At 41.8% G+C, this 24,816-nt stretch overlaps 6 protein-coding genes across 6 annotated transcripts; 5 read left to right on the top strand and 1 right to left on the bottom strand.

The window, feature by feature from the left end:
- Positions 1–420: 420 nt before the first annotated feature.
- Positions 421–2,294, top strand: LOC103969350 (protein kinase PINOID 2-like). The gene is made up of 2 exons (XM_009382850.3): positions 421–1,092; positions 1,181–2,294. Exons 1-2 carry the CDS (start codon positions 527–529, stop codon positions 2,043–2,045), a joined length of 1,431 nt encoding a protein of 476 aa, XP_009381125.2. The 5' UTR covers positions 421–526; the 3' UTR covers positions 2,046–2,294.
- A 3,168-nt stretch (positions 2,295–5,462) lies between these two features.
- Positions 5,463–9,373, top strand: LOC135596253 (nudix hydrolase 19, chloroplastic-like). The gene is made up of 6 exons (XM_065088288.1): positions 5,463–6,335; positions 6,778–6,918; positions 7,004–7,108; positions 7,238–7,337; positions 8,657–8,749; positions 8,831–9,373. Exons 1-6 carry the CDS (start codon positions 5,478–5,480, stop codon positions 9,112–9,114), a joined length of 1,581 nt encoding a protein of 526 aa, XP_064944360.1. The 5' UTR covers positions 5,463–5,477; the 3' UTR covers positions 9,115–9,373.
- Positions 9,374–11,288: 1,915 nt separating this feature from the next.
- LOC103969348 (transcription factor HY5) lies at positions 11,289–13,676 on the top strand. Its single transcript, XM_009382848.3, has 4 exons — positions 11,289–11,497; positions 11,776–11,959; positions 12,046–12,202; positions 13,370–13,676. The coding sequence occupies exons 1-4, from the start codon at positions 11,413–11,415 to the stop codon at positions 13,433–13,435; spliced, it is 492 nt and encodes a 163-aa protein (XP_009381123.2). The 5' UTR covers positions 11,289–11,412; the 3' UTR covers positions 13,436–13,676.
- Positions 13,677–14,334: 658 nt separating this feature from the next.
- Positions 14,335–16,163, top strand: LOC103969347 (uncharacterized protein At2g34160). The gene is made up of 5 exons (XM_009382846.3): positions 14,335–14,532; positions 14,737–14,785; positions 15,638–15,700; positions 15,806–15,870; positions 15,931–16,163. The coding sequence occupies exons 1-5, from the start codon at positions 14,413–14,415 to the stop codon at positions 16,021–16,023; spliced, it is 390 nt and encodes a 129-aa protein (XP_009381121.1). The 5' UTR covers positions 14,335–14,412; the 3' UTR covers positions 16,024–16,163.
- Positions 16,164–16,589: 426 nt separating this feature from the next.
- LOC103969941 (adenine nucleotide transporter BT1, chloroplastic/mitochondrial) lies at positions 16,590–19,744 on the bottom strand. The gene is made up of 4 exons (XM_009383574.3): positions 19,468–19,744; positions 18,363–19,098; positions 17,332–17,493; positions 16,590–17,262 (listed from the first exon to the last, which is right to left on the bottom strand). Exons 2-4 carry the CDS (start codon positions 18,948–18,950, stop codon positions 16,786–16,788), a joined length of 1,227 nt encoding a protein of 408 aa, XP_009381849.3. The 5' UTR covers positions 18,951–19,098; positions 19,468–19,744; the 3' UTR covers positions 16,590–16,785.
- Positions 19,745–22,734: 2,990 nt separating this feature from the next.
- Positions 22,735–24,578, top strand: LOC103969346 (EG45-like domain containing protein). The gene is made up of 3 exons (XM_009382845.3): positions 22,735–22,875; positions 22,946–23,225; positions 23,324–24,578. Exons 1-3 carry the CDS (start codon positions 22,758–22,760, stop codon positions 23,328–23,330), a joined length of 405 nt encoding a protein of 134 aa, XP_009381120.2. The 5' UTR covers positions 22,735–22,757; the 3' UTR covers positions 23,331–24,578.
- Positions 24,579–24,816: the final 238 nt, after the last annotated feature.

Below are 24,816 nucleotides of genomic sequence, written 5' to 3'. Positions count from 1 at the left end.
CCTTCCCCATATTGTTGTTAGTGTTGACGCAGATGCAGAATAATATTGCTTTACATCTACATCTGTATCGACACCGACACGGTTGTTCGACGACGTCTGTCGGCACCGACGTAAATACACACATTGATATCTTCGTTGTCATCTTTCTTCTCTCCTTTTTGCCTCATCTCTCATCATTGCTTTCTCTCTTTATCCATAACAGTCACCCGCGGCCTCTAACGATATCGTTGTCCGTCACCACTGAATATGCAATTGAGATATTAAAATTATATTTTTGTTTATTATTTTTATATGTGTGATATATTTCGTTGGTTAAATTGATGATATTATAATAAATAGAGTTAAATATTTTATTTTTATAATTATAAAATTTTAATATAAATTGTTTAAGTCTAAAAATCGGAATGCTTCCCGCTATAACTGTTCTTAGTATAAATATACTCGGTGATATTATGTGGGTGTAAGGGGAGACCTTGATGAGCTAGAAGCCCGCTTCCTGCACGCGAAAAGTCGAACGAGCCAGCCCATGGCAGTCACCGCCGGCCGAGACGACTCCGACCACGACAGCAGCTGCTCTTCCCTTAGCACTGCCCTCGAATCTCGCCGGAGCTGGATTAGCGACATCAGCTTCGGCACTTCCAGCTCCATCTCCGCCCGCTCCTGCCGCGGTGGAGGCCAGCAGCAGCAGTTGAAGCCCCACAAGGCGAATCAGGCCGAGTGGGAGGCCATCCAGCGTCTCCGCGCCGCCTCTGGCAGCGTCCTCCTTGAGCACTTCCGCCTCGTGCGTCGCCTCGGGAGCGGCGACCTCGGCAACGTCTATCTTTGCCGGCTCCGCGACCCCCGCTTCCCGGGCTGCCTCTACGCCATGAAGGTGGTCGACCGGGAGGCGCTCGCTTTCCGCAAGAAGCTCCAGCGTGCGGAGACCGAGAAGGAGATCCTCCGCACGCTTGACCACCCCTTCCTCCCCACCCTGTACGCCGACTTCGACGCCGCTCACTACTCATGCCTCCTCATGGAGTTCTGCCCCGGCGGCGACCTGCACGTCGTCCGCCAGCGCCAGCCCGGCCGCCGCTTCACAATCTCCTCTGCCAAGTAACGCTCCAACCCCTTTGTCTCGATCTCCAATCGTTGTAGTCTGACTGCGAGGTTCTGACGAGATGTACGCATGGCTATTACGCAGGTTTTACGCCGCCGAGATCCTCTTGGCGTTGGAGTACCTCCACATGATGGGCGTGGTCTACAGAGACCTGAAGCCGGAGAACGTGCTCGTGAGGGACGACGGCCACATAATGATCTCCGACTTTGACCTCTCCCTCAAGTGCGACGTCGTCCCCAAGCTCATGACGCAAAGACTCAGCGGCAAGCCCGTGGCGAGGAACGCGAAGGGCTCCGGCTCGTCCTGCGTGCCGCCCATGCAGCCGGTGCTGGCCTGCTTCTACGGCCGTGGCGCCAACAAGCACGACAGGAAGCCGAAGACGCCCGAGGAAGATGACTTGGATGATCAGGAAGAGCTCGACCCGGAACTCGTCGCCGAGCCCATCACCGCGCGGTCGAAGTCGTTCGTCGGGACGCACGAGTACCTCGCGCCCGAGGTGATCTCCGGCGCCGGCCATGGAAGCGCCGTCGACTGGTGGGCGCTCGGGGTGTTCCTCTACGAGATGATCCACGGCATGACGCCGTTCAAAGGCGAGGACAACGAGAGGACCCTCGTCAACATCATCAAGGCGCCGCTTTCGTTTCCCGTGGCGGCAGCAACAGGCAAGGAGCTGGATGAGTTGCTCAGAGCGCAAGATCTCATAAGCAAGCTCCTGGTGAAGAACCCCAAGAAGAGGATCGGAAGCGCGAAGGGCTCTGCCCAGATCAAAAGGCATGTGTTCTTCAAGGGTGTGAATTGGGCTCTCATCAGGTCAGTGAGGCCACCTGAGGTTCCCGGAGACTCAAGGAGAGCTCGGAGTCGGAGCAGAGGTCCGGTAGCAGCTCAAATGCTAAGCAAGAAAGTCAGGGATGAACCATACCACATCCCTCAGCATATTGACTACTTTTGAGTGTTCCCTTCATGTACATATTAGAACTGATAGCTCCTGAATCAAGCTACAAGAAAGACTCAGTGTGAAGATCGTGGCCTTGACTTCCTTGTATTCCACAGCAATCAGGGGAGCAGAAGAACCTTGTTATTGTTCTGGTCTCACTTCTCTCCCCTCTCTGTGAACTCTTTCGCGTCTTCTCTCATCGTTTTGGTCTCACTTCCTCTCTGCAAACCATCTGTTGTCTTTTCAACGTGACTGTTTTGGTAAGCGTTTCATCTTTTTTACTTTGACTATGACAAAGTAGACCCAAATCTTTTGGAAAGAAATGGTATTTGGTAATTTGCAATGTCAGTCACCACAGTTCGTGTAGCTCTTCTGTAAAATCAAACAAGATGGTGATTCTATCAACCTAACTATTAGAAGGAAACATGAAAGATACGGCTGTGATGTCTTTTGTAGGACATGATATCTTGTTCTTGGTACTAAGAGTTTAATCCAAGTCCTTAGATGCACAGGATAAGGAAAGAACACAAGAACACTCAACAATCCTCGGTTGCACGAGAAGGAAGTCATATCTGTTTGGATTTAAAGTGCACATTCTCCATACACTAGTAATATGCTTACAGTGCACAGCCACCGGAGCAGTCGACGACTGTGGATCGTAAGAAGGACAGCAATGATGTAGTGACAGAAAGGCATCATTTAAGTGTGGTTTCGAAGTTCATGATGAACTGATAAGCAGCAACAGATGGGTGTAGATGAGCAATAATAACAGAGAGAGAGAGAGAGAGAGAGAGAGAGAGAGAGAGAGAGAGAGAGAGAGAGCGTGATGAACTCGCAGAGGCATGCGCGTCTCACGTCCCATTTCCCCATCCTTCTCTGCCACGCCACAGATTCTCGTGCACCGACGTCGTTTGAGTTGGAGCGCCTGCAGCATTCAATACAGCGACAGGAGGAGGCAGTGAATGATCGAAACCATTGCCATGAAAAGGCACGTATGAGTTTTGTATACTTTCTTCATTCGATCAATACACAGAAAAATTACTTATCATCACGTAATAGCTAGCTGGAAACATGCATGGGATTCTTCTTCTGCTACAGTTAATGGCTGCTGCCGAATTCCCACCAGGGAAATCATGTACAGAATCCCTGGCAATGATGAATGACATCTCTTGCACTGAATGTGCCATTAAGAACCTCATGTTTCCCAATCATGCACTTCCCCTCCCTTCGCCTCGCTCGATGTGGTCGGGGTGTGAATGATGAAGGGCACCAAATAAGTGCATGGCTTCATGATGCCACAAGCACGACCATATGGTTGAGGATGAGCTACTTCCATTGTCATCATTGAATGAATCGAAGTCCGTATGATGATGATGATGATGGTAATTATAACCATAATAGCTGTGTTGTTGTGGGATCTTCACTTGCTAAATGATCGGTTGCTTGAATTTTAATTTGGATTGATCAAACAAATATTTTTAATTTGAAATACTAAAATATTTTTAATTTTTTTTACAATTATAATAAATATTTTATAGGGAGGGATTATATGTATTAATTACCTAATAACTCTTTATCGGATTCGGATTCGGATTCGGGTTCGATTTTTAGGTAGATATCAGTGAAAGAAATATTGAGGCATGTACAATTTGGGCCGAGCCTCCAAATGACGGGCCCAAAAATCATGGGCCGATCCCACCATCTTCCCTCCAAATCGATCACTTTGAGATCTGTGCTCGGTTCTTTGACGTCTTCCTCTGCTCGAGTGCTTGGTGGAAGTTCTTGTGCTCTTCATCTCTCTTCGAGCATGGATAAACTAACTGTTCCAAGGCAACAGCAGAGGACTAGGGAGAGAGAGCGGAACGAAGCAGGTGCTTGCCCTCGCCCTCCCTTCTCTAACTTTCATGTTCTTCACCGTGATGACAATTCACCTTTTCATGTGCCAGTTGTTTGTAGAATGAGTCTGGGTAGCATAACATAGACAAAAGACATTAGAGAGAGAGAGAGAGAGAGAGAGAGAGAGAGAGATCTTGGTGATGGTCTTTCTTTCCACCGTTCGCCACTGCGCTTTTGCGGCACGCGAGAGAAGGGAGGGAATGTTAACACCATGGGAAAAAAAAAGAGAGCAGCAAAAGCAAAAGCAAAAGCAGAAAAAGAGAAGTGCGTGGGGGAGTTGAACAAGGATGGGGAAATGGCAATCAATGCAAGCACATCAAACAAGCCGAAAAGACGGTCAAAGCCATCCTCGAAGACCACTTTCATCATTCGACAATCCACCAGTTTTCTTCCTTTCATTCAGCAATGGTGCACGAAAACATTGCATGGATGATTCCTCCCTCCTCATACCTATCCACTAAAAGAAGACTCAGAGAGGTTTCACTTCGAGCGAGAATTCTAGAAAAGCAATGGCTGTTTTGCTAGTAGGTGATCATTGGAAGTGGATGTGATCGTTTCCTTCTTATCCATCCAAAGGTGGGAAATGGAGTCCTTCACCTTCCGTTATCATTTTGGTGTCCATTGGCACAGTGACTTCTCCCCCCTCAAACTGCAGCGGCCTTCGCGCCGGGCCGTCATTCGGATTCAGCGGCCCCGACGTCCGCCCTGGCGACCGGTACTGCTCCTGCGCCGGACACAACTTCGCCAGCCCTCCAGCTGCTTCGAATGCGGCCTGAAAGAGGACTCCGTCGTCGGCTTTGACGGGAAAGTACTCGCGACATAGAAGGGATCAATCCTTGAACACTATAGGGTTCTACCCTCCTATAAATCGGTGCTGTAATTATAGATAGATTTTATTGTTAAAGAGATAAGGTTATATGTTTATATAGGATTCCCAAACTCTACTTCTAAGGCTACTTCCCAAGTGAATTATTCCTTTTTCTCTAACCCTAGTCGATCGGCCGATAAAAAGGGAAGGGAGAGGGCTGGGAAGTCCAAATATCCAAATATAAACCTTAGTCACTATTCTTTATAGAATAGAGACGATTAGGTAGGGTTTATTATAATTTTATGGGATTTTTATTAACTGATTCTTGGTTGAATAGAACTCAACCTTGTTAGGGTCCTATCACGATGCCGTGAGGGTACGATCTCGGCGTTGACGATGAAGATATCAGGTGATAATATGAAAATTGGGTCAAAAAAATAAAATCTTGTAAGGAGATTATTCAAATAAATATTATGTAAAATCAACTAACTCACAAATATGAACTTTCAAAGTAATTAAAGATCTAGAAAGATATGAAGATATTAATCCTTTATAGATAACAGGGTATCATACGACTTATTTAAAATTAAAATTTATTTTTATATTATATATTAAATATTAAATTAATTATGAAATATCTATTTGCGGATCTCAAAATTTATGCTTCTTTCAGGGTTTTTAGAAAAATAAAAATAAAAGAAAGCAGTGGACGGTAGAGATTAGGTGGTGATGAAAGCGACGACATGCGACGGCATCGTCCACCCATCTGCGACGCTCTTGTATGGAACAACGTGGGAGCCTTCAAATCCACTGCTTGCTTTCCACCTCTGTCGCAGGTTTATGTTAAAAATCTCTTCTTTTCAGTCGTCAGATCAGATGATCACTCGCATCTACGATCTAATGGATACATGCTTTCGCAGTTGACTGCGTCAGCCATCCTTGCCCTACTTCCACCGACCTCCCGCCCTCGCAATCGTCGTAACTATGGCGACCGCGAGATGATCCTCGCTTCCCGTCTCCTCAAGCGAATTCCTCTCGCTTTATACCTGAGACCGCGAAGTCCTTCTTCAAGAACCTTAATTCCACCTCACGAAGGATTCGATCGTCCTCCTTCTCGTCGCTACGGGGCTGCCATGTCCATCAATCTTCGATCTCACGCCTTCGCCCGAAATCCGCTGAGATCCAGCCACCCCAAGTCGGAGGGATCGTCCTCCCCTAGTTCCGCCCTTGACGCCCTCAAATCCCTCCTCTCCGGTTCGGCCGATGGGTCCTCGGAAGTTGCCAGGGTGTTGCCTTTCAAAAAGGGCAGACCTTTGGCCCGCTCCGTCGACTCCACGTCGGGTTCGGCGCCAAGGTGGAATCTTGGGTGGGTTTCTGCCGCGAAGTTCGGGGACTTGGCGGCCGAATCCTTCGTCTACTTGGGTTCGGGCCCTGTGGAGGAAGCCGGCACCGTTTATTGGGCGGTTGACGTCTCTGACGCGGGCAATGTTGAGCTGGGAGGCGGCGGCAATGGGTTGTGCTTCGTGGAGTTGAGGACGTTGATGGTTGCTACCGATTGGGCCGATGCGGATGCGATGGGGGAGCTGGCCATTGCCGGACATGTAAGCTGTTCTTCTGCTATGATCTTTTATGGTCTCTGTATGGGAATTGATCAAATAAGGGACAAAAGTCGCCATATTGAAGAACGTCGGAACGACGTATACCAGCCAAAGCTGATCGCTTTTACTTCGGAATTAATCAATTCATACTCTTAGTTTCATGCTGTGAACAAAAATGCTACCGAGTTCCTGATGTAAGTAGTACTATGGTAATCTCGGTTCTTGATGAAGAACATTCCTCTTTTCCCACTTAATGATGATAGTGTGGCTACATGTCCCCACATATATTTAAACTATTCATTATATTTGACATCATATAATTTCCGTTTGCTCTATTAGCAACCATCATTAGCTGTTCTTGTTTCCTGTTGTTATTCTTTCGTTGTCATGATGATGTGGCTCATAACTAGAAGTTCCGGACTTCTCCCATCTTATCTTGGACCAGGCACGATCACTGCTAGAGTGGCACGATGTGTCACGTTTTTGTGGGCACTGTGGAGCTCGCACAGTTTCCACCGATGCAGGGAGGCGGAAGCAATGCACGAATGGGTCCTGCAAGAAGAGAATTTATCCGCGAGTTGATCCTGTATAGTTTGATCCCTCTACTTCCATCACTGTTGAACTGTTCTGTTGGTGCTCACTCTTGTCGCATGGCTAATTATCTCAAGTAGGTGGTCATTATGCTCGTGATTGACAAGGAGAATGATTGTGCACTGTTGAGCCACCAATCGAGGTTTGTGCCCCGCATGTGGAGTTGTCTTGCTGGTTTTATAGAGGTACTGATACCTTAATTTAAGTGAGAATGATGACATGCGTATGTCCTCTCCGAGAGATATGAACTATTTGTGATGCAAGTTGAAACGAGATTATCTAGACTGTAACAGCTAACTGCTTAATTTTCTTAGCCAGGAGAGAGCTTAGAAGAGGCAGTAAGAAGAGAAACTAGGGAAGAGACTGGTATTGAAGTGGGTGAAGTTGTTTACCACAGCTCACAGCCATGGCCTGGTATCTACCTATCTCTCCATTTTGTGTTCCCAAACATGCAACATAATGTCTAGAGATTGGGTTTTATGAAAAGAATAATGAGTGAACATTCTCAAAGATTGTCTTACTTCTGTCTCTTCTTCTTATAAATATTTTCGAACGATGAATTGGCAAGAATTTGAAATCAAGCTATAGAATTTTACAGTCAGTTAATAGTGCTTGGGTATTAGATTCATATAATTGTAGAATCAGGTGGGTCTTACAAATGCAATTTCTGTTAAGCAAGAAGCAGCACCAGTTTCTTGAGCTCAATTTGATGGAATTGCAATCACCATATACAATCTTTTATTCTTGGTCAAAGAAACTCATTGAAAGGTTAGAAATGGATGATGAACAGAAACTTTTAACACATTATTTTTTCAGTGAGTTAGATATTCCAATTATATGTTCAGTTATTAATATACAGAATGTTTTATGCTGAGGTACCACCCTAGACATGCGAACTGAATGCTTGATTTCTAAAATATGTAGGATACTAGAACCATCATCTGAGAAAGCCATATGGATATATCTGACCAGAATTTGTTTTATTCTATAAGTAAAGCCTTAAATGTGGCTGAAGTGAATGCATTCATCGAAGACTTAAATCTTGATCTTGACTGTTGTTGTTATTTCTTTTCAGAACAGCTAGAAGCCAAGGAAGATACTCTATCATAATAGGAAATGTTTGTTCTAGTAATAGCAAAAGTCGACTTACCTTTCAGTTACAAACTCAGAAAACATCTATGCATCAAGAACTAAATGACTGATTGTGTTTATTGTTTCTTCAGTTGATTGCCTGTTTGCTCTTTGTTTGTCTGTACTGTGATAAAATAGTGTTTTTGCTTACCATGAACAATGACAATAAAGTCCACATTCGTATTTTTTAGCTTGCAAATGAAGTTTATACAATTTTATGACTTACATATAATAGAAACAAATGTACCCGAGATTTTCTACGACTATTGGTTTCAGTTAAATATAGTCCATGAAAAGATCCAAAGTCATAAAAAGGAAGATGTGAATATTTTCAATTATAAAAAATCATATGTAGTCAAGCACCTTAAAGGCACTTTTGTATCTGAGATGCACTCAACTGCATGAAATGCTGTGATTTTTTCTGACATTTAAATACACCGAAGCATATAGTCACATGGTTCATATTTCAATGGGAAACAACTATTCAAGAAAATAAATGAAATAACATGAGGATGTTTTAGCTTTATGCTTATTTTTTTTACCATTCTAAATCAAAGACAAGCATGCACAAACAAAATTGACGAAGTTTTATATTTTCTCAGTTGGGCCTAGCAGTATGCCAAGTCAGTTGATGGTGGGGTTCTTTGCATATGCCAAATCATTTGATATTCATGTGGACAAGGTGGAGCTAGAAGGTAAGTATATTCAGTCATTTTCATAGAAAGTGGCAACTACGACAACGCAGCAGAAATATACTATATACTTCTTTTCTTCAGATGCTCAGTGGCACAAAAGAGAGGATGTCAAAAAGGCACTTACTTTTGCCGAATATGAGAAAGCTCAAAAGACAGCTGCCTTGAAGGTCAACCAAATGTGCGGGGGTGTCGAGAGAGGTCAGAACTTCTCTTCAGACTTTAACGTGGAAAGTGGAGAACTCGCACCAATGTTCGTTCCTGGACCCTATGCGATCGCTCATCATTTGATATCTTCATGGGTTCATGAAGGTGCAAATTGCAACCATGGGCTAGCTAAGCAATTAAATTCTCTGTCCAACTTATGATTCTGCTGATTATTTCCCTGGTCCTTTCTTCTAAATAGAATCTATCCAGATGCAACTATACCAATTGTGCACCAATATCACTTGATCCATTGGTACATGTGTCCTCTTTTGTATTAACCTTATGGATGTTTCAAATCTGTTTCTCCAATGCATCATGTGTTCTAGAAGTCATATGTTCTTTGTACCCCAGGTTTGTACCTGGAAAATAATTGGCAAGTGCATCATGCTATTTAATCTTTGCAAAGACAGTTTCTGGGAAGCTTCTTTTGTTCTCCATGATCTACCTAGGAGTTTATATTTTACTTACTGTTGTAAGACATGCTGGATGTTTCACTGGATGCATTTTCATAATGTTTTGTGTGCCTAGGATAAGGGTAGCTAATATTCAAATTATTCTTCTCTCTCTCTCTCTCTCCCTCTCAGTTGGACTTTCCTTGAATGCCTGTGTACATTTGGAGGACAGCAGGTGAGGCATCTTCATTGTCAAAATTATGGAGACAGCTCTTTTTACTTACAAAAATCTGTCTAAGAAAAGACCCTTGCAGCTGTCAAACTCTATCTTTTATGAAAGTCTGTCTAGCTTCTTTTGATTGATCTCTGCACCTAGACCTGTGGGATTCTTCATGTTAAGGTTTGGCAAGTGCTTAAAGATTCATCCTGGGTACCTGGACATTTCCAAGTGATGAAAGGGAGTCTAAATTGTGCAGATCAAGTGTACATGAAGGAAGATGGGTTCTGCAACGAGGAAAAGGATGCCCATAGAAAGAGGAAAGCGACAAAGAAAGATGCAGTGAAGGCACATGAATGCTTGTCCACTCCTCAGTGGACCACTGAAGAAAGTAACTTGATTGCTGTTGGCAACATCTACCAAGTATACATGCATCTTGGAAGAAAAACAGAGAAGAATTGAACCTGGCTTTCTTGCTGAGGGTGCATGATTCTGATCCTTTAAGACACCATTGTCTCTGCACAGTGCCATTCTCTTTGCTGGGCAACTTTTTCTGGACACATGGTGAGAGGTGAATTGAAGTCTAAAGACAAAAATGAGGAGTCATTTTCTCTCTCTGCAAGTTTTCATTCTTCTATTTCAATTCTCCAACTACTTTTCCCAGCAATCATTTCAGTGGAAAGAGAATGCCCAACTTTGGGTCATAAAAATCCAGGTGGTACCAAGTCATCTCACAACCTCATGGATGATGTGGGAAATGTGAAGGATGCATGACCAACCAAGAATTATTCCCATCCTGTGGACAGATCAACATAGGAGGGCATGTCAAGGCCAAATCTCCTCTCCTCTGCTGTATTATCCATGTCCAAAGAGTGCTCTCATTTAGATTATTATAGCATTCATCAAGCAATTCCCATCCTTAAAAAACCAATACAATTCACATGGTGTGAGAGATACCATGCATTTTACATTCTAGGAAAAAAAGGAATTTTAGTACCTAAATTATAATTTCTCAATTACTAATTAATACAATATAAGAAGATGATTATCTCACTCGTGAGTTTTTCGTTAACATATTATTGCATACTCAATAAGTGTTTAAATTCATACAATATGTGTTAAAAAAAATTGCACTTACAAATAATTTTTATTTTTATTTTCTGAGGAAAGATATTTATTTTCTTCTTATAAACAAACAATAAAATCATAAGTCTCAATTATTTTTTTATATTACAGTTAAAATTTTTATATTTTATCATCTATGATGAGATAATTAAATTTAATATTTTTTTTGATAATTAATTATGATTTTTACCTTATGGTGGACCAATGGTCCCCATTATCATACAGAGACAGAGATGGACACTCAACTAAATCTAAGGAAAAGGAAAAGTATGTTGTGTAAAACCCTTTAATAAATCATATAAAGAACATTAAAAAGAAGGGAAAAATAGATATATGCTCAAGAAAAAAATAATGGAGGTATGTTATTATTATTAATGATCAAACGGTGAAGACCGGATTCAATGCACGGGGCTTATCGACCACTAGATTTGATATGAATCGAACGGTCAGTAACTCTCCACGCTCGCCGCCTGCGCACCTTTGGATTCCCCCCTGGGTTTCGTGGCTCCTCCTTCGTCCACGATCACGCACTCTCTACTGTCCGATGCTCCCACATCGGACGGCTAGAATCGCGCCTTTAAACCCCGAAACCCCCCATTGATATCACCGGCCCATCCTCCTCCCCCCTCCTTCCTTCCCAAAAGGTGGGAGAGAGAGAGAGAGAGAGACTTTTTCTTCCACTCTGTAGATCTGTTCCCTCTATAGGGAGGAGGAGGAGGGGAAGGATGCTGCAGGATCAGACTACCAGCTCACTTCCTTCGAGCAGCGAGAGGTCCTCGAGTTCTGCCCCCCAGATGGAAGTCAAAGAAGGCATTCTTCTTCTTTTGTATTGATTCTCATGGATTTTGCGGAAAAAATCGCGTTTTTAAAGGATCTTGTGCTTTCCCAGTCCAAGATGAAGATATTTTTCGGTTTAATTCGACCAATGTACCTTTTTCGCCGTTTTTTGCTTCGTCAAAATTGCGTTTGTTTGAAAAATGAGGGATTTTTGTTGTTTTGCTGTTCTTGTTCGTGCTGCCTTGTGGAGTTTTGATCTTTTTTCTTGACGTGATGGCGAAATTGGGCTTTTCTTGGGTCCCCTGATTCAGGAATGGAGAGCGACGAGGAGATCAGGAGAGTGCCGGAATTCGGGTTCGAGCCGACCGGTACATCGACCTCCGGCAGAGAGGCCGGCTCGACGGCTGGTCCGGACCGGGCCCAGTCTGCCGCCCAGGGCGGCCAGCGGCGGCGAGGGAGGAGCCCGGCCGACAAGGAGCACAAGCGGCTGAAGAGGTTTGGATAACGTTTAATCCATCGGGAATTTTGGGAATGACTTTTGTCTTGTCTTTTACTGTATAATGTGTCTTGTCCAACAAAAGGCTGCTGAGGAATAGAGTGTCAGCCCAGCAAGCCAGGGAGAGGAAGAAGGCTTACCTTAATGATTTGGAGGCCAAGGTGAAGGATTTGGAGGCCAAGAACTCAGAACTGGAGGAGAGGATGTCCACATTGCAGAATGAGAACAACATGCTGAGACAAGTATGTCTTCTCGACTCTAATAACATTCATTGTCATAGCCACTATACTTATCGCCACTTGTTACTTCGAGTTAAACAAGACCTGATTTTTTCTGGTTCATTTTTCTACCTGTCAAAGATGAACATACTTTTAGATTCACTGCATGATGAATGCATAATTCGAGCCATATAGCTTTCTTCATCAAGCTACCAAAACTTGCCTGTTATGTGTGTGTATATATATATCATATTACAATGACTTCCTGAACCTAGAGTTGTTTACTTCTCTTAAACTTATGGTTTGTAAACACTGTTATCACCAAAGTCAGTTCCTTAAAGGGATGACAGGCACGACTCGACCTAGGGTAGTGTCAAGATCCTCCCAAGTGCCTGCAGGAGTCTGATGTCGGGTTTTCTGACTCAGATCTTTCCGATGCTTAAATTAGTGAAGTTCCAAGGTGGAGTATGTGGATAGTCCGAAGAGCCTAATATCTTGTGGTTAGTGAAGAACTTTTTGAAGTAGGATAATTCGGGGAATATTTTCGGTTGCGATGGCTGCTGATGTGAGATTTTGTCATTTCTTGCCATTTTGACATAGCAAATTCTGCACAGATCATTTTCAGTTCTCACAAGCACCTTTGAGTTGCTTGTATGAACCAGCAATTTCTGCAGTTGCAGCCTAGCTGTACTGACTTGCACTTCCATCCAAAACATGTCCACAATGGTCCAACATGTGTGTTCTATGTTGCATTCATTTGCTAACAAAAACAAATAAACAAATGCATCATCATCTGTGAGAAAATCCAGATTTCTTAAGATGAAGTTGGTGTTCATGGATAATTGAGTCATTTGTAGCTACCGAAACCATGTAATCACCACACGATTCACAGGACTGCTTCTGTGGCATGAGACTATTTGCTTTGTGAAAGACTTTTACCAAACAAAATTCTTTTGCTTGTGTTTTTTGCTTTATAAAAACATTATTCATGACTTTATTCGGCCATGAACTCTCATATGTTGCAGAAGCATCCGAGTCTGTCATTTCATTGTATCTTTAGCATCTTTAGTCGTGTTGTGAGGTATTAACCATGATTTATTTTGCTTTCGCTCATGCTAATTGGATCATCCATCTGAAATCACTCGCTGTTATGAAACTCTTCTAACTTTGCAGCCTATATTTCTCTTGCAGATCTTGAAAAATACTACGGTTAGCAGGAGAGGATCCAACAGCAGTGCCAATGGAGAAGGTCAGTAGGAGAATGATCCAAGCAAGACACATGCTGTCTCCCATTAACAAGTCTCATTAGTATTTTGTGGTGAAAGGGTTCAGAAATGACCAAGAAAAGGAAAGGCATCTATGATTGGATGTGTTGTGGAATTTGTATCAAGTAACAGCTTTTGTACATTATTTTTCAGTGTTTTATTCTGAGATTAGTAAGAAAGTGAATTGTAATGCTGTGGAATTTGATTTGCTTTATGAGTTTTTGTGCCCCTCATTGTATAGCTCTTCATAAGATTTGGAAAACATTATCATTTGAAAAGATCCATGTCATTTTTAGATGTTAATTATTGTTTATTTTTATAAATTAATTATTTATAAATGTTAGTTGATACTTTAAATAACATCAAAAGTTAGCAGCATTATTTATACTATATATATATACACACACATATATATATATATATGTATATATATACATACACATATATATATATATACATACATATATATACATATATATATATACATATACATATATATATATACATATATATACATATATATATATATACATATATATATATATATATATATCAATAGTCTATAAATAACAATATTTGGCGCGTAACAGACGCATCTCGATCACAGGTGAATCGGATCCCACGTTCAAGGTTGCTGGGGATCACACGGGTGTGAGTTGCGCTGGTTCTAATGGACGGTTGTGACGTGCGAATTGTATAATACTAAAAGTAGATGGAGTTGTAGGGGATCCCTCCTGTAATGCGCGAGTCGTTTGGGCTTTGGAATCGCCGAGTCTTGGTATGACTCGGACAAAGCTCGGGAGGGGCTGTGACTCAACTCGCCGAGTCCACAGAGTTATATACATGTATATATACATGTCGTATTATTTCTAGTGGTATATATAACGTATTTGTCTCTTTTCGGTTGTGGGCGCGCATTAGGGTTTCTCTCTCTCGTCTCTTGGCAGATTGTAAGCGAAACGAGCGTCGATGGAGGAGGTTACGGAAGGCATCAACAATCTCAGCGTCAACGCCGATTCCTACAAGAAGAACCGGATTCAAGTCTCGAATACGAAGAAGCCCCTCTTTTTCTATGTCAATCTCGCTAAGGTGCCAAACCCTAACCTTAGTTGATGTTGCCCCAGAATGAGAAGAAATTTCTTGGATTTTCCGGCGTTATATTTCATTTGTGCTTTTTCTCTTAATTTCGGCCTCAAGTTGATATCTTTTAGTGTCCATGATTGAGGTTCGGGTGCTCTGTGTATCTCTTATTCGTTGTAATAGTCGATAACTCTTTGATACTTTTGGTTGCAGAGGTACATGCAGCAACACAATGAAGTGGAGCTTTCGGCTCTTGGAATGGGTATTGCTTCCTTGCTCTACTATTATCGTTCCTCCTATCAATGTTGGGTATAACTGCTTTCGCAATATATATCTTCTTCCGCACGAACAAGCACTATTCAAGTCTATTTCTTTGGGCTATGGTCTTGGTAATTCTTCTTATGCTGAAACTAATTTGATGGATTGGACTCTCATTTATGTCTTAACAGGTAAATTGTGAGAATGGCATATGTGTAACATAATTATTTTGCTACCAATTGTTATGATCTAATAACCTATCGGTTTATTATGCTCTTGTGCTTAGCTGATCAAGACACATATCCAGGCACATCTCCATATCCAACAAACAATTAGAGCTATCGATGTTTCATAGGCTTCCTTTGGGTGATCCTTCACTTTTTTTCCCTTTGTAAAGTTCCACGGTGTTAATGCTTGACTGCTTGCTTTGTCTTGAGAAATTTTCTGGTGTCGAATTTTTTAATAATCAACTAGATATTCGTACGAGTTGGAGAATTGGAAGAAGAAAAGGAACTGGAATTCTCTGCTTATGTATATCGAGCTAACTTAAAAAAAGAAGAAGATGCAACGGAATCTTTCACTGGTGAAAACAATGTAGGAGATTTGTATGCTTACATTCTATCATTAGGAACTCATGGAATGTTCGTGTTATCAGGTTGATGATGCCCTATCTACTGAGCTCAAACTCAAGTGAAATAAAAAATAATAATGTTGCTACAGTAACTGCTTGTGTCTGAAAAGTTAAATTTCTAGTTGACACAGACAGAGGATACTTATGCTGATGTAGTTTGCTTGTAACAAATTTCACCTTACCATGGATGATCATTTGTTATCGTGCATTCGTTGAACTTTTCAGCCATCGCAACTGTAGTCACCATTGCTGAGATTCTCAAAAACAACGGTCTCGCTGTTGAGAGGAGTAAGATTTTGGATTCTTATTTTCACCTGTTAGATTACAATTTGGAAAGAATACCAGAGTCGAGGCTCTTTATAGTTAATTTTTTTTTCGAAAACAAATCTGCAGAGATTATGACGTCTATGGTTGATGTGAAGGATGAATCCAGGGGACGACCTATGCAGAAAGCAAAGGTAAGACTTGCTAGAATTATGATGACTCATAGTTGTGCTTGATTCGAGTCTCCTGCACAGATTGAGATATTGCTGGGGAAGACGGAAAACTTCGACGAGTTGATGGCTGCAGCAACAGAGAGAGATGCTGAAGATGGTGAGGAGCAGACCTGAACGAATGAATCCCATCTCTGTTTTTGTTTTCTTGGGTTGACAGAACAATATTGTTATTTACCTTGTGGGTTATTTCTGTGAATTAAAGAACATATTTGTTTTTCTCATTATTTATGATCAAGGTTATTTGATTGATGTCATTTTCTTCGGGTTTATGGCAACACATTTGTTTCGTCTCAATTGATGCTTGCTGGTTAGATTTGTCGGGGACTAAATTTTAAGCGACTTGCAACTGAGAATTATCATGTTTTAAGAACCACAATAGATCAATGATCGTTGCCACAGATGAACAGTCATTGCCTTCATATGTCATGTTCTTAATCTTAATTATCATGTTTTAAGAACCACAATAGATCAATGATCGTTGCCACAGATGAACCCATCCACCGGTAAATGGACAAAAGCAGTCTCTTAAACTTACTTCAGCCAATAATATCAAGCACAAAACCGGACTCCTAGAAAAGCAATGATATAGAAAGGCAAAGAACAAGAAACTATGAAACTACTGTTCAGTTGTATTATCTAAACTACAGTTTATTTATGAGGAACAGAAAATAAGTCTACAGTGATGGCAAAATTTTTCTCTTGTAATAAACTGATGACAACGAAGACTTATCAGCTACATTCTGCATCATTATTAAATATAATATTTTTAATCTAAAAAAAATCTAAACAACATGAGAAAAAACTTCCAAGTGCTCGAAAGCTTCAAAATCTCTTAGTTCGTGGTTCCGTCATCTTTGTTAGGAGAATATAATAGAATTATGCATCCTCCTCTGCCTCGTCGATTAAGATCTTCTTGCAAGCCTCATAGCACATGAATGAGATCCCAGCAGCAGGCACCAACTTCATGCAGCTCGGCCCCAACCCTTTGTAGAGCCCTCCGATCCCTTCCTTCTCCAGTATGCTCAAGAGCACGTGAAGCATGTTCTTGTAGACCTTCCTGCCACCAACGGCTCCGACCTGCATATGCTTCCGAGCAACTTCAAGCGGAAATGTGGTGCTGCTCGAAAGAGCACCAGCTGCTGAACCAATCAGAAGAGTGGCAACATTGCCGATTTCCTCCGTCTTGAATGTCTTTCTGTAAAGTTTCTTTAGGGTATCATAAGCAAAGTAATTAGTGGCAGCATACGGCATGACTCCTATGAGACTTGGAGTAAGACCTCTGTACAGCTCTGAAGGACCTTCCTCACGTACGATCTTCAGGAAAGCATGTAGAAGATTGTCGTACATGTCTCTCTGCACAAGCGACACAAATAAAATGAAAAATGTATATGCAAGATAAACACTCGAGGGGTTTTTGCGAACCTGTATAGTTAGTCGAGTCTTGAGTAGTTCCAAAGGATATGTACAGAGGGTTGAGCTGACTCCAGCAAATGCCCCTGCGACGACCGACGAGGGGATGGGAAGTTTGGGTAGTTCTCCATCCTTAGGGGTCAAAACCTTCTTAGCTGTGTCATAAGCAAATAACTGCCAGGAGAACCGAAATAAGCATCTTATACAATGTACAAAACCATGCCAAAAATGTCAAAATCAAAAAGCCAGGACAAAATGTCGATTTCATAATTGACTTAACTATGGTAAACCATAAGGAGCTTAGAAACACACAATATGATTAGCAGAGACTGCATATGTATGCAACATAGTATGATCAAATTATTCAATTGTTTCTTTTCTCTTGTCCATAATAAGCACCTAAAAACATCATAGTGAATTCAAATAGTACATTGCTTTGACTTAATCAAGAACAAAAGGTGCCACATATCTACTCTTCAGAAAAAAACACACAAGGATGCTATCCATCATATCTGTACGATAAAAGATCCAGGTGCATCCTTCGGATAAGGACCGCAAAAAGTTTTTCTTTTAAGAGTTCCAGGTTAACTAAAACTAATATAAGACAAATAAAAGAAAAAAGAGAAGGAACATGAGCCTAGCCAATAGAACTGTAAATTAGATGAATCTAGCACAATGGAGTGAACTTTACAAAATCCTTTTGTTCAGCATAAGGTAAGAAAATGCAGAAATTGCAGATGGCCAACATAATCAAACTGGAAAGGAGCAAGAGATTAAGCCAACAGAGAAGTAACAAATGCTTCTTAACCTTCAAAAATAATTGCCATAAGACATCTCACAACTTTTTCCAGAAATCTTTATCGAGTAATAATGAGATAAACCACAAAAAAGAAGTTGACAGCATATAACTTTTATCAACCGGCACAAGGCTATAAACTCCTATGAAAGAAAGTATTAGTAAGGAACACACATATGATGTCTCAGAGCTGAACATGATTATTAAACCAGAAACATATCCGAGATAAGATCAACACAATCAATACCTCAATGGCCTTGCTTGGTGCAACACGGATGACATTGACAAAATTGCCACGGAAGAGCCCTTTCCACCCCTCCGTCTTCATTATAGACTGGAGCACTTCTGCTGTTGAGTTCCCATTGCTTCCTACCATAAGATGCGTCCTGATCGTTTCCAAAGGCGCAACTGTGGTCCGTGACACTGCTCCAGCAATTGCTCCACTGACCAATCTTCTAAAATGGGGGTTTCCTATCCTAATCTTCACTTTCAACCCACCCTTCTTCTCATTCTTTCTAACCACTGCTTCCTCTATGACATCAGTCGCTTCAACTGCAGACGCGGTGGCAGCTCCCAGAACGCGACACCCAACCTCCGGGGACACATACTTGACGTAGAGATCAGTTCCCGGCACCTTTGCGCTGTTGTTTGTAGGCTTAGGAGAATTCGGAGAAACCCCGAAGCCAACTCGCATCTGCCCAACACACGCAAACAAGCCATCAGAGCGGTAAAATCCCTCCTGGGGGTTCCATGAAAAGCCCAATCCTGGAAAGGGGAGAAGGAACCCATCACTCTTCTTCCCAACCGCAACCGCTTGCAACCTCTTGTCAGCCATTTCAATCTCAGTACAACAATTGGATTTACGATTACAGTACTAAAGCGTCCATATCCATCTCCCATTGTTCGCGAGGTACTTTCGGTAACCAAATCCGAAGACAAATGTGAGGGCAAGAATGTAACATGGTAGCTGCTTTTTACCAAATCTGACAGTAAAAATACAGGAAATAAAAAGCCTTTCATTCAAGAGAATGAGAAAAAAAAGAAACTATTAAGATTGTAACAACAAAAAAAAGAGCCGAAACACCTAAAATGCAAGAATTAGATGGAGGAATGAGAAACAGGGGAAACTGTAAAGATTGCAGCCAAAAAATGGGTCTTTTCGAGGAAAGGAACTCGAGCAGAATCCTGCGCTATGGCATGACACAATGAAGCGACAAGCGGAACCAAATTGCAAGTCAAAAAATGAAGCAAACGATAATCCAAGAAAAGCACTGCCTTCCTTTTCGTGGTTGATATCCGAAACCAAAAAAAGATTCGTATGAGTCATCATCAGGTAAAGGCGGAGTTCGAACCAGATTTCGACAGAAGAATCCAACAAACTCAATCGTACGACGGTCACCCGAACGCTCCACGCGAAGCAATCGGACGGCGGGCGAAGGAATCAACCCAGAATGAGAGAAATCGAAGCCCACTACTCCCTTCTCCTTCCAGTCGTTCCGCCCCCCACCCGCCCCTACTTATCGTCGATCTCGCCGTGGGTGGGCGAGCGGACGACAGAAGCGACGAGAGGGGACGGGCGAGAGAGATCAGCCTCGGCCTTCCGTCCGGTGCTTCTCCCCCCTTTCCCTCCTTTATCCCGTCGTTGGAAGGGTTCAAGCAAAGAAGAGCATCAATATCTTGCTTTATCCCATAACTGCCCTTATCAAATGGTACAATTCACGGCCTTCACAGCGATAAATAAAATGTCGCATAGGGGTATAATTGTACTATGACAGTATCTACGGCACATGTTAAATATCTTTTGATATGACCATATTATCCCCATACCACAGCTGAGAGTCGTCAATCCAAGGGGTAAACTAGTATTTTTAGTGCAACTCGGTGCTATTCGATTAGTTGAATCATAGGTTGATTTTTTGGAAAAAAAATGATTATATATAATTATATGCTATATTAAAAATATATATTATAAGATTATATAGTAAGAAAACTTTTTGGTTGTTAAAGATGAGAGAATAACTAATATAACATAGTTTTTTTAGGTCAAATATATAAAATTATGAAGAATTTTCTTTAGTCATACTCAAATCCAATCTCTCTCTATCTCTCTCTCACTCGGACATAATGATAAACGAGTTTGATGTGATTTTAATAAAAATTATATTATTATTTCTTAAATCATTTTCTTAACAACTTATAAAAGAGAAAATTGACATTCAATCTAAGCATTTTCTCTAATAAGATAATCACAGGGTTAAAAAGACAACCCCTAAAATAAAAGCATGGGGACTAGAGGTCGCACTGCCTAGCTTTTGGAAATAGATCCATATGATCCACTTCGAATTAATACATAGAAGTTATACCTTAGTATTGATAACTTATGACATGGACTAACTTAATTGGTCTTCCCTTTTTGATAATCGATGAAAGAATCACTATCTATCTAATCCAAAGCGATAATGAAAATCAACTTAGGAGCATCCCCCGATGATTTGCCCTAGGCATCAGGGGATACACACCAGGAAGCCATCTTCATTAATGCCATCATTGTACATGATAAGGGAGGTCTCGGCGAACGCACGTCCTGATCGCTCAACGTCCAAGTATAAAAATCAAGACTCGAACCAAGTTGGGGCAAGTAGGAAAAAGATTCTCTGCTCTCTTAATTATATTGCTAATACTATTATCGATCTCCCTTTTTGTTTTCTTGACTTAAGCATTAGATAGATCGAGTCGGGATACCTCATATACATGCATATTGTGTAGGGTCATCAGTGTTGCTCGGAGGCGCAATTAGGAGGGGATTGCCTAGCTCTCAAACCTAGCTTCATTGCTCGAAGACTAAGTAGCTCTTGACAAACTACTACCTTTCCATACATATTCTTTCATCCTACCCACAACAATTGCTCTCCATATTAGTTGGGATGAGTCATCATAAAAGACCTATATTTTTAACAGAGAACCAATCGAACCGACTCACTAATCGACAATTTCTATGTGTTAACATTCTCCAATTCTTGTGATCCAATCCATATCTAATATCTCATTCATCCAAATGGATGGATATGTTCTTAGCACTTGTCATTGAATAATTGACACATTGTATATTTCCCCGTAAACTCAAAATATTTTTGGTTGCTTACGAAGAGATTGTGATTTTAATTAATTTTATTTTTTAAATTTTAAGTCTTGAAATGTAATATTATATATTCGAAGAGGATACTCCACAAAAGAATTAATAGAAGGCTCTAAAAAACTGTTAATTATCATTTAAATCCTTTTTATCTATTTGATCGCCTAAATTAGTCTGACTCCCACTCGTTCACTAATTCAATTGATGGGTTGGGGATAAAACGGCAAGCCGTTTATATGTTTTTTATACAACCAATCCTAATTAATAATAGTTATATCTTTTCATTTTCAATTTACATGATCTTATACATCAAATTACTAAGATCAAAATTATTCAAAAATATCATATCCAATTAAGTATGTGATATTTGTAATGATCGGATCAACTTAATTTAGTTCAAGCCCGTGTACGTAAGAAGTGTTCAAAGGTGATCAAGGGGGTCTCAAACACATGATATAAAGCTTACATGTAAGAAGATCAAGGTTGAGTATTTTCTTGACGCGATCACTCCAACACTCAAATTAGCGATAAAAGGGAGCGGAGGCGAGTAAAACAGTAACAATCCTGTTAAACATAAAATAATATTTTATAAAATATTATTTTAATATTTTTATATTGGATTGATGTTCATGTGACAGATCAAGATCTTGACCATCTTGGTCTAGTCCTAATTGGATGAATATTTTTCGTATTAGTATATAATTTGGTATAATACTTTGGATGTATATAAAAGGAAAAATGAATTATCTTGATATTATATATTTGGTGAAAATTCTAGCTGAATGACAGGTATATATCATCATTATTCTAAAATAGAGTTATGTGATCTAAGAGACTCAGAAAACCCACATGCTCTATGAGTAAGGAACAAAGACTTACAGCAACGCAGCCATGTTTGTAGAAGACGATCAAAACTTTGCTACAACTATCCCAAACGAAGTGGCCATAAAGAGGCTGAGAAGCTCCACTAGCGGCAGAGAGAAAGCAAAGCAGCGTCAAATGTCACTGTGACGCGCTCATGCTGATCCGAAGATGGAGTTCAACGAATGGCGAGCGGTCGGCCAAAAGGATGTGACGTTAGTGCTCGAAGTCTCTCCAGCTGCTAATCCGCGGTTCCATTTTGAGCTGCGAGTGACCCCTCCATCAAAGGCATAATCCTCATCTATAGCTAATGAGATAAATATTTATTCTGATGACATATGACAGCACCATCAATAAGAAAAGGATCGATCTCCTTAGCTAATCATCCCCATGTCGACCTCATTTGTATATACCGTAGATAAAGCCTCGGTTCCGTAAAGGAACGATGTATCCCATAGGGAATGGAAATGACGGAAAGCTTGGGTAAGCCAGCCACCAACACGATTTCCACTATTGAATCTTATCGTGTGCAGCAGTGGATGAGGAAGAACAGATGGTAGTATTAGTTTTAGCAATGGAGGTGCCGCCCACTCCCAAGTATAAATTTAGCCTGCAAGCGACTCAGCTGAAGGCAAAACGTGCTCGGTGATGGAGAGAGAGCGGTGGATGGCAGTGGCGATGCTCTTCGGTTTGATCTGCGACGTTTATCTCGTCACAGTTTCAGCAGATGTAGGCACAGCTACGTCATACGATCCTCCATATCTTCGTAAGACCTTCTTCTTCTTCTTCTTCGTCTTCACTGTTCATCTCACATGGCTTGGTTTACACTGGTGCAGCGACGAAATGCCCGGGCTACACCGAGGATCAACTGCCGGAGAATGGGCTTTTCGTGGCAGCAGGCAATGGCATGTGGGACAACGGCGCTGCCTGCGGCAGAAAGTACCAGCTCCGGTGCCTCAGCGGCCTCAGGCGGCCATGCAAGGACGGCTCCATCGTCGTCCAAGTGGTGGATTTCTGCAGAGTCAGCCCGTGTCCTTCGACCCTCGTCTTGTCGAACAGAGCCTTCGACGCTGTTTCCAAGATTCCAAACACAAAAATCAATGTCGAATACGCACAGTACGAATCCTCTCTTCCTCTCTCCTTTCTGCCAAATGGTGAGATGAAATCACGTCTCATTGTCACCGACTGCCGTGCGTCTGTTCTTTTCTTTGCAGAATATGATCTGGTGGTCAACGTAAGCAGTTCGGCGAAGCAGCAGCAGAATGCATGGCAGAAACGTAGAAGGAAGCATTGTCGAACACAGCTCTATCTAAACTTAACGAAAGTACCATAAGATTATTTTGACATTAATGATAACGAATATAAATAATCTAAGATGGTTGCAGCAATAATTATATACAACACTGTGCAAAATGATCCATCAGAGCAGATCAATTGTTAATCGAACGGCGGATGTTGCATCCGGATACGTAGCGTTCCCGTTCCCGTTCCCGCCCATCTCACGAAAAGTTCCTCCGTCGTTTGGACGGCTAAGATGAGCCGACTTACGCGCCTCCTGATGGCCGTTGAGTTCGGCCGCTTCCTGCGATGAATCGGACGTCTTCCTCTCGCTGCTTCGAACGCGAACCCTAATATGTCGATCCAAGGTAGGAGCAGATAGGTTCTTCCTCGAGGCGACAACTCGAAATCGATTTCCGTTCGCGTTTTGAGGTGGAAATCGATGTGGCGTGATATTTGGAGGAATCGGAAAGGAATGATCGCATTTCTTTCCCTCTCTTTGCAGAGGAATTAGGGTTCCAACTGAAATGCTGGTTGGTCACCAGTCATGGATGGGAACACGGACGCGGCTTTGAAGTGTCTTAGGATGGGAATGGAAGCCCTAGGTACAGGGGACCGGTCGCGTGCCCTCAAACTCCTCTCCGAGGCCTGCCGTCTCGACCCCTCTTTCCCACTCGATGATCTCCTTTCCGCTACCGGTGGAATAGAATCTTCAAGATCCTACACAGAGGAGCAGGTGGCAATCGTTCATCAGATTAGGGAACAGAGAGATTACCACGAGATCCTGGGTTTCGAGCACGATTGGGGATGTTCGCAGAGCATACCGGAAACTGTCGTTGAAGGTAAGGAGGCCTTCAAAGGTACGATCTTTGTGGATCTGAAGAGCCTGCTCTTGGTACGGCCTCATCACGGCATGGCTTTGATGATGATGATGATGATGATGATGATGATTTCGACGCCGGTGAGATGCTTAGGAGCTGAACCATTCTTTCTCGTTCGCATCCTTACGAGCACAAAGTGGTGACTCGCAAACAAAGTGATGACATGCTTCGCAAGTACGAAGAAAGAGTTGGCTGATATTATCTGACAGAGGTTCGTTTTCCTTTGTGCATTTTAAGGTTGATTTGTATTCTCAGTCAGTAATGTAGTCTCTTTTTGTCTGTTTGGCCTGCAAACAAAATGCAAGTTGGTTCAGTGAGATATATCAAGAAGTGATCCAACTGTGATTGTTAATAATTTGCCTTACATTAAAGTATAGTTTGGAAGACAGCACAATAATTTCTTGTTTAAGACAGGAGAGTTCATAGTGATTGCTTCACAGTTATAATACAATGCAACTGAAAGGGTTGATACTGAAATAGGTTGGTTAACTGTCTCTAGCAATTTGCAAGCATGAGATACCTCAAGTATAAATATGCCATGGGGCATA

The sequence above is a fragment of the Musa acuminata genome, chromosome BXJ1-10, assembly GCF_036884655.1.
Source record: "Musa acuminata AAA Group cultivar baxijiao chromosome BXJ1-10, Cavendish_Baxijiao_AAA, whole genome shotgun sequence".
In the NCBI taxonomy this organism is placed as follows: domain Eukaryota; kingdom Viridiplantae; phylum Streptophyta; class Magnoliopsida; order Zingiberales; family Musaceae; genus Musa; species Musa acuminata.
The sequence above is the reverse complement of the archived record's forward strand: the minus strand, read 5'-3'. Positions and strand labels throughout refer to the sequence as shown.